Consider the following 9108-nt stretch of genomic DNA (forward strand, 5'->3'; position numbering starts at 1 on the left):
TTAATACACTTCTACTTATCCTATCGATCTGAAATTTTGCACACTTGTGTAAAGTTGGAGACAATGCATGAATCAAATGTCAAAATAAATGATTTTAAAAATTTAATTTTTTTTTTCAATATTAAAAAAATTGAAAAAATAATTTTGGCAGCTACAAATCTTATAGGTAACTGATATTTGACGCACTTTTACCTGTCTAATTGATCTGAAATTTTGCACACTTGTGTGAAGTCAGAGGCAATGCATGAATCAATTAATAGAATAAATAATTTTGGAAAAATTTATATATTAAAAAAATTTATATATATTAAAAAAATTGAAAAATAAATTTTTTTAATATTCGAAAATTAAATGAGAAATTCATTGTACATACATCTGTAAGATTGGAGATACTGGATTCTTTGGAAGTGTTGTCTTTAAAAAGTAATTTTTAAACGTATATTATATTGGTTATTTTCACAAGGGGGTTCTGGCAGGCACGAAAGAGACACCAACTTTGATGATAGCTTCCAGTTTCAACTTCAAGGGGAGTTAGGCCAGATATACCTAATATTGAAGTTTCCTTTCTTAAGCTTGCATTTGCCAACGCTGGGTTGGGCTTTGATTACGATTATAGTGCTAACGCTGGGTTGCGGCTTTGATCACGATTATATAGTTCTAACGCTGGGTTGGGCTTTGATCACGATTATAGTGCTAACGCTGCATATGCCTAATACACCAGTAACGCCGCATACTGTATATGGCACAATCCAATGCATACTTTACTTGTGTCTAGTTCTCAACAGGCTAAATAAAGTGAGTGCCTATTTATGACTTTCATGTCACGCAATATCAAATAAGTTGTCTCTTCAAGTCATGATGAATATTTTGAAACTTTCAGAAAATTAAAGTTCTAGAAGCAATTTATGTTACATTGAATGTTCTACGGCTGGTAACGCCTTTGTTTTTTAAATTTTGCTTTAGCAAAATATCATCGCGTACTTCATGAGATTTCATAATAATACTTAATGAAATACTATTTCTTCACGTTCATTTCATATATTTTTCTTCCATGACAATAATTTTTCCTCCATATTAACTTGAACCGTCAATGTGGACGACCACAATATGGTCGTCAGAATAAAGTTTCAATTTTCAAATTTTCAAAACTTGACATTTTCACTTAAATGTTTTATATTTCATAAAGTGGAGAATAATAACATCAGGAGACATTATATTATTATTATTATCATTCGCTGTTTTTTCTTTCTTTTTGCAGAAAAATAACTTTATACGACAGCAGCTAGTGATTTACCGGGGACATAATTGCGACATCTATGCATTACAAATTTCTTGCTTCAAGATTCCTCATTCATTCGTAGAGAAATTACAGAAAAACTGCCGAATAATTGTTCAACTTGACTGGTTAAACATGACGTTATTTTATAATTTTGTACACCTCGAGTAGAATAATTTATAGATTTCCGTTGTAGCTATTATGAATGAAGCTTATCCCCAATTTTCTTATTATACAGGAAAATATACTGTCTATCCATCGTCGTTCGCTTCGTAAAATAATACATGTACAATGTTACTTCTCACTGTCGCCGGACGTGAACGCACGGCGTCCCACAGTGTGGCTGCGATCTCGTCTCGGTGTGCAGTGCGTGGCAGGACTGCACGACTCAATTGTGCGGTTTGTTGCTTCCATTCATGTTACTATCTTATAGATGAAAGTTTAACTTTGAAAGTTAAATCAGATTAAAAAATATATTAAAAGAGCTGTACTCTAATTGTGTTTCGATGTTTTTTATGCACCAGCCCCTAATTATTAGAGACAATGTCTATCAACTGTAATCTTCCATTCTGAGCTGCTGGGAACTCCGACAAGCCCAACTTTTTGGTTCTTTTCCGTTCAGACTTTTTCCGTCCGTTGCACAAAGTTCCACTGTTATCAATGAAATTTAAACAGAACATATCTTTTATTCAAATTTTTTATTGTTGATCACAAACCAAAAATGCACACATGCTACAAAAAGATTTCAACAGGACAGTTTCCATTTCAAAGACCTTGCAAGCTTGAAAAATATTCATTACTTTCTAACATTAACTTTTATTGAGTGTAATCTAAAACTAACACATGTAATAAGCAGGGCTACATTCACATCCAGTATTAACACTTGTTTACATCCTGAAAGAACCTTGGAAAGAGTAAGTAAAGCGCTTAATTAATTAGCCGTCCTTTCTCATTTGCTAATTTTACACTCCAATTTCAAGTCAAATATCTGTCATACTGAAATGCTTTTCGACGAGGAGTCAACGACATATCACTAACGAAGTAATTTTGTTCAGTGAATTTAAATGGCTGGTACTAGTTCGAACATAAATTGGGACCAGGAAAACTCACTGGCGCCGTTTCCTAGAATTCTTGTCATGGACCGGCGGCGGAAAACTTATACATGTGTCAGACGGTCACAAAAGATATCTTGTGAAAATTTATGTAAATGTTATATGCATAAGTTTTGATTATCCTTACTATCTTGGAAAATATCTGAACTCGTATCGCTTTAGCGCTAAAATAATCTTGTGTTTAAAACCCGTTCAAGATCTCAATAGTTTACAAACAAATTTATGGTTACAATTTTGGTGCATACTCGTGCATTATACTTTGTAGACGATTTCAGAAGATTGAATGTTTATTGAAAGTTTATAATCTATTCGAAAAATACCGTACTATTAAAGAACTTCTGTTGTTTTAGTAGTTTAATCAACGTTTGTACATTGTCGACAAACATGCTTTATATTCATTGTCAGAGCTGTCCAAATTTATTCGTTGCGACGACCGAACAGCTAACATGGCTGGTCTCCACGGCTTTTTCCTGACGCTGACACTGGCTGTGATCGTCACAGCAGAATACGCACAGGAAGGAGGAATGGTAAGTCGCATGTAAATTATAACGTCCCAGGATAGTGTTATCAATTACCACACTGAACGCGTTTCCTTTACCTGCTAACGGTACGAACTTATAAAAACGTATAAATTTTCTGTCACTATAGTAGGTATAATAAAAGTTTTGTGATATATAATGTTTAATTTGCCTTCTATAGCATTTCTATGGAAAATGATCCATCAAAAGTTAGATTTTAAATGTTAAATTTGCGTATAGCCATACGATGTAAGCGGTGTGACAGTCCAAAGGAAGCTGACTTGCAGTAAGCATTATTTTCCGCGCCAGTTCTCGCTGAAGTGCGAGTCCGCGGACCCGGTGCAGTACTGGATGCTGCACGGCAGGGGCGCGGCGTATGAGGCGGGCCTCTCATACGTGGACATCAGCGTCGACCGCGACGGTGTACTTCGTTTCGCGGTGAGGCCTAGAATCAAGTAGCGATTAAGCTTAATAACCGAAAATTAATAATATGCACGCTATAGAGTGAACACAGCCTGAGGAGTAGCTTACTGTCCTCCATTTCGCGGAGATCGAGGAGTCGGGCCTTTTGCACGAGTTCCTCCTAAGGAAGACCCCGTTTCGTATTCTTGTACTAAATTTAGATTAAAAATTTTTATTAATTGTGCAGAAAGAAACCCATCCAATACGTCGTTCATACGACGTTCAACTTGAAGGTACAAACTTCTAAATCAATTCCACGGATATTTTTGTCCGATATGCTGCAACTTTCATGTTTACGTGGAAATTTTTTTCGCAGTTCTTCTCCGTTTACAAATTCGTCAACCTGAGATTATCGTGTATGGAACTTGAACTCGTAATAAGCATATTGATGATTATTCAAGATTGCCACGTATTTCTCACATGCACATGTACGTACGACATGTATGTCGTCATATCATATATGTATGTATATTATACAGTATCTCAAGTGTCTCTGCCGCTGGAAATCGGTAATTATACTGAGCTGCACCTATAATGCGTCTGATATGTTGAAGTACAAACATGTTATCATCAACATTCACTCTATCAGACAGCTTACTTCATACTTTGTGTTGATATCTCTGTTTTCAGAGGCATGCTTTGTGAAATCTAGCATTTACACCTGTACTTTGAGGCTTGCTGTAAGAATTCATATGAGAACATATGCAAGACTTCTAGATTTTTAACATAAACTTCTTACAGGAAGTAAAGAAAGAACACGCGGGCGACCACCTCTGCGTGACCGGAACCTCAGGTGTCTCAGGCGGCACCCGAGGCGTCGTCGTCCATATGAGAATTCGGCCCAAGCCATCCGAGAACCTCTGGCAGGATATGTACAAGGTACGTGCTTTCTTTCAGATGCTAGAACATGTGTAATTAAGTAATCGATGCAAAAAATAATAATTTATTCGTTGATTGTAAGCAATATTAGTTTAGAGTAAATTTTTTTTTGCAAATCAGACTCTGCGTCGCGCGAGATGCGGTGCATTTCGGCGTCTTTTCTAAGAATTTTAGTCAGTCTTGTAAGACTTGGTTCGGTTGCAGGCGCAGTTCGTGACGGCGCTCATCTCAGCGCTGGTGTGCGCCTTCGTCTTCACCGCGGGCTGCCTGGTCTTCCGCTACCGCTACAGAGAACCCAAGCCTGGTCGGCCTCGTTGTATTTTTTATCTAATTTATTTCCAAATTTATTTTACTCTCTGAATCTGGGTTCATTGTGATCATTCTGCTGAATGTGTTTATGCAAAGCTATCACTAACAAATGAATTGATATCTAACGAACTCGTCGTAAGTAAGACGATTTCATTTTGTCCAATAACTGAAATAAATATATCTAACCTTTATTATATATAACTCCTTTTAACCGCCATGCTGCTTTTAGAGCGGATATAAATGTTGCCTGATTATTCTGCTAGAAGTAACTGGAATCAGATGGAACTTCTGATATTTATATTTTATTATGAGCGTGTATCATGTTCTCAAAGTATCCCGCAGCTTTAACATTTTATTTATTCCAGAATTGCTGCGAGATGAGGAAGATGGTGGACATAACAACCCAGCTCTTGACGTTAAGTCGGAGTCGTGCGGCGCAATGATGCATTAGGGCCGTCCGCAAAGCTCATGTCGATCATTTGCATCCAAAACTCAATGGTTGTTCAGTTTTATTTTCCGTATTGCATGATTTCATATTTCAAAAACTGCGTTTAGTTCTGATATTAACACATTAAGTTAATTCAAATCATTCATCTAATTGTCACTCAAGGGTTACATCCCGAAAACGCGGATTAAGTCGCGCACATCCGTTTGTATCCTTATTAAGTTGATCGAACCGGAGCCAAGAGTTTGCAATCTATAATATAACAAAATTGAAAATAAGCAATTCATGATGTGCTCAGTTGTCTGAAATTACTTAATTATTCAGCATGCCGCTCTGACAATACGTCGTCGTCACTACGGTAATATTATATTTTTCTCTCTGGTGTGTTCACAGTATTTGTAATTACTGATTATCGTCTGTACAGCGCTATAATAATCTGTCTCATCATCTAGTGGACAGAGAGCTGCCTCAAGAGGCCCATTCGTTTAAACCATAAATTGGCAACGCCTCTCATAAATTTCTTAAGCACTTTTCTCTTTCGTTAATAATAGATCTATTTTCCAACCAACTTTTGCCTTTAGATTTTCGGTGGACTCTCAGTAAACAGCTCTTCACTTTCATTTCTAGACACCAATTCCTACAACTCCATTATTTGCATTGGTAATTTATTGTACAGGCATTTGGCTTCCAATAAGGAATAGGTTGTGAAGCCTTCAGAATTAAATATTTAAAGCAATATATAGAGTTGCAGGCTTTTAATTTATTTTAATGGCAATACATAATGCATAATACATAATGGCATCAGCGCAAAGCCAGACTCCTTTTTTCCACTTGTCTTGTTAATAGACTCATTTATGATTTACCCTTTTCAATAAGCAACATGTTTGAACTTTTAATTCTTTTTCTTCTGCTATCTGCGATAGATTAATCTCTAAATTTGGATTTGCCCGCCTATATTACCAGGAATATTTGTTATTACTCATTGGGAACGTCATAACAATTAATTGTTAATTAGTATTACTACGCAATAGGAATAAGATTATAATTCATTGATAATTGTTATAACTATGCAATAGGAACGAGATAATAATTCATTGATAATTGTTATAACTATGCAATGGGAACGAGATTATAATTAATTGATAATTGTATAACTATGCTATAGGAACGAGATAATAATTCATTGATAATTTTATAACTATGCTATATAGGAACGAGATAATAATTCATTGATAATTGTTATAACTATGCAATAGGAACGAGATAATAATTCATTGATAATTGTATAACTATGCAATAGGAACGAGATTATAATTAATTGATAATTGTATAACTATGCAATAGGAACGAGATAATAATTCATTGATAATTGTATAACTATGCAATAGGAACGAGATAATAATTCATTGATAATTGTATAACTATGCAATAGGAACGAGATTATAATTCATTGATAATTGTATAACTATGCAATAGGAACGAGATTATAATTCATTGATAATTTTATAACTATGCAATAGGAACGAGATAATAATTCATTGATAATTTTATAACTATGCTATAGGAACGAGATAATAATTCATTGATAATTGGCATTGGTGCGCATTGGGAATGTACTCACTATGGATTCCGTTGGCTATAGTGAGTCTCAACGATTGGAAGACCTTAAAAATAAAACTGTTAAGTATCCCGATATGTTTTATTGCAGGTTGCAGCGATGTTTATTATTTATGCAGAGTTATTTATATTCATAAACGCTCATAGAATCTCATATAGTTTCTCAAGGAAAGATAAGCTCATTGATGTGAGTAACTTAGCAGGGTAATTTGCTCCATCTCAGTGGCTAATATATGTGCTATAAGCTGTAAAGATTCCGTTTTTTATTCCTATTTTTGTAAGGAAGTGCGATATTTATCTACACTCAGTCTACAATGCGCGTTATCCTATAGTGTAAGTAATTGATAAATTAAAATATTTTTAATGGCACAGTTATTTTTTTATTATTCTTGCCGTTTTTATGTTGGATCAAATTCTAAAAAATTATGAATCACTTCAAACCGATATTTGAACACGACGGCAATTCGAACACAAAAGGATCGGGTATTATAAAGGAAAAGTTTCCAAACAACAGCCTGAATCATTCAGTTACGAGGAATTTTCTCTAGAAAGCAGCAGTTATAAGAAGGGTACAATCCACTAGTGGTAGAATAGACTGTATCTAACGGACCAGATTCTTCAGCGAGCTGTCAAACGAGTCCCGTAGCCCTACGACCAGAACTGGTCTAAATCCCTTAATATTCTCAGCAGACTTATTCACTTTCTCAGAACAAACGTGTCTAATTCAACTACAAATCATGTTTTTATGCGTGGTTCTTTCATACACATTTTTCTTGCGATAAATATTAGGTGGTGTCACTGGAATCTAGTTTATGAAGTGTATAATGTCTTCTACCACTTTGTGCTCTCGTATCACACGCTTTATTCATAGTGAATCTCCTACTGCAAGACTGATTGTGCAGCTGTGTGCTTTCCGCATTTATTACCGAATGCTCTGTATTCAAATATATCAAATGATCTCATAGACGCCATTACGGTGTGATGTAAACGTACACTTTTATGAGCATTTCCGTAGAGTTCAAAATCATATTTACGCAAACGTTACTACGTATAGTACAATTAAATTACAGATGTGCACTGCAGCACGCATTGTGATTGAGACACGAATCTCTTTGCTACGCCTATATTCTAGAAGAGTACTAATTGCTTTTTTATTATAAAAAAAACTTCCTCTGCAGTAGATTTCTTGGTTTCTTTTTTTTTTTGCGGTAACTATGGCATGAATGAAAGTTACGAATTAATCTTGTCCATTGATGAAGAACATCTTATCGGCTTCACTGAATGCGATTGGGCAATAATCGATATGCTATACGCGTCGTTCCACCTGCAGACATTCACGATTATTTTAATAGTAAAACATTACTGACGATTGATAAACACATGCGAAAGTTTAATGCTACCTTTATTGTTTTGTTAATCAGCATTTTGATTGATTTCTACGTAGTCATTGGGAAGCATGAAATTGTACATTCGCTTGCTATGGGAATGGCTGGTCGAAGCTATTCAGAAGTTTTCACGCCTGAAGCAATTTGTGCACGATCTGTAAGGCTGTTCATGAATGGTACAAGCGAGCTACAACTCACTGGGACGCAATGGTTAGCGTTGGAGAGAAAGGAGTGTCGGGCGCTGTAACTCCTTCCTAGTCGTTTAATGCAAACTCATTTTTAATATCAATTCATCTATCCTTTTATTGATATGCATGAAATTCTTGAAAGATTAAATCATTATTTTTCCTATTCAAATAGACAATAAAAAGAGTTTAATTCACTTCAATTGCCAAGTTATCCGGTAGCGTTTGGTAACGATTTCCATGAATGAGCGGGAGTACGCCACGCTAGTAGTAGTAGTACGCCAGCGGGGACTGATTATTGGGATGCAGGAGTTCAATGTATGCCAAGTGAGCACATTTCTGCTGCCATTATATAGTTTTTATTGCGCTACTTTTACTTGATTGTGTGCATTTATTTCTTCTGCGTAACTGAAAGCATATTATTCACTAATTAAATACTTTACTTTATGTAGTGGTGTAGAAGGCGTGTGTGTATTTTGAGTGCTTATGTAGAGACTTCTCTACATGTTTGGTTTGAAGCAGTGAATAATATGCAAGTAAGAATAAATTATAATCAAATTGAGATATTTGTTTAAACAAAGTCAGATAACATAATTTTATACAAAAACTGTCGTGCTTTAGTGATGTTCGTTTCTATTTGTCATCTTTAGCAAAAAAATCCTAATGAATGGTAGATTTGATCTACAAGTTACAGTTTATATAAATGATAATTGTTTTTTTACCATTCTGATGATTAATTATTGCTTTAATTTTGCGGCGGAACGTGACGAATGAAATCGTACCTCTGGCATCAGAAATTTTAGTATAGCAACGTGTGGCATTCATTCGGGTTGTTCAGGCGTGGGAGCGTCAGTCGTACTATGAACCCAGGATCTTTGGACAAGAAAAAACAAGGGGATTATTATTGATACTTGTTCGAT

The 9108-nt window shown here is 35.3% G+C and overlaps 1 protein-coding gene across 3 annotated transcripts; it reads left to right on the forward strand.

Annotated features, from left to right (window-relative positions):
* Positions 1-1619: 1619 nt before the first annotated feature.
* Positions 1620-6106, forward strand: LOC108672179. 3 transcript variants are annotated; one of them, XM_018159809.2, is made up of 6 exons: positions 1620-1670; positions 2794-2915; positions 3216-3344; positions 4110-4247; positions 4452-4551; positions 4922-6106. In XM_018159809.2, exons 2-6 carry the CDS (start codon positions 2835-2837, stop codon positions 5005-5007), a joined length of 534 nt encoding a protein of 177 aa, XP_018015298.1. In that variant the 5' UTR covers positions 1620-1670; positions 2794-2834; the 3' UTR covers positions 5008-6106. The 3 variants fall into 3 exon arrangements, with proteins under 3 accessions (XP_018015298.1, XP_018015297.1, XP_018015299.1); XM_018159808.2 differs by having other exon boundaries at positions 1626-1675; XM_018159810.2 differs by lacking the exon at positions 1620-1670 and adding an exon at positions 1698-2190.
* Positions 6107-9108: the final 3002 nt, after the last annotated feature.

This window comes from Hyalella azteca, unplaced genomic scaffold (assembly GCF_000764305.2).
Source record: "Hyalella azteca isolate HAZT.00-mixed unplaced genomic scaffold, Hazt_2.0.2 contig3150, whole genome shotgun sequence".
Lineage (NCBI taxonomy): Eukaryota > Metazoa > Arthropoda > Malacostraca > Amphipoda > Hyalellidae > Hyalella > Hyalella azteca.

Coding starts and splice junctions, on each gene's coding strand:
- LOC108672179 (XM_018159809.2), top strand. CDS start 2,835: ATGGCTGGTCTCCACGGCTTTTTCCTGACGCTGACACTGGCTGTGATC. Junction 4,248..4,451: donor TCTGGCAGGATATGTACAAG/GTACGTGCTTTC, acceptor GTTCGGTTGCAG/GCGCAGTTCGTGACGGCGCT. Junction 4,552..4,921: donor CTACAGAGAACCCAAGCCTG/GTCGGCCTCGTT, acceptor TATTTATTCCAG/AATTGCTGCGAGATGAGGAA.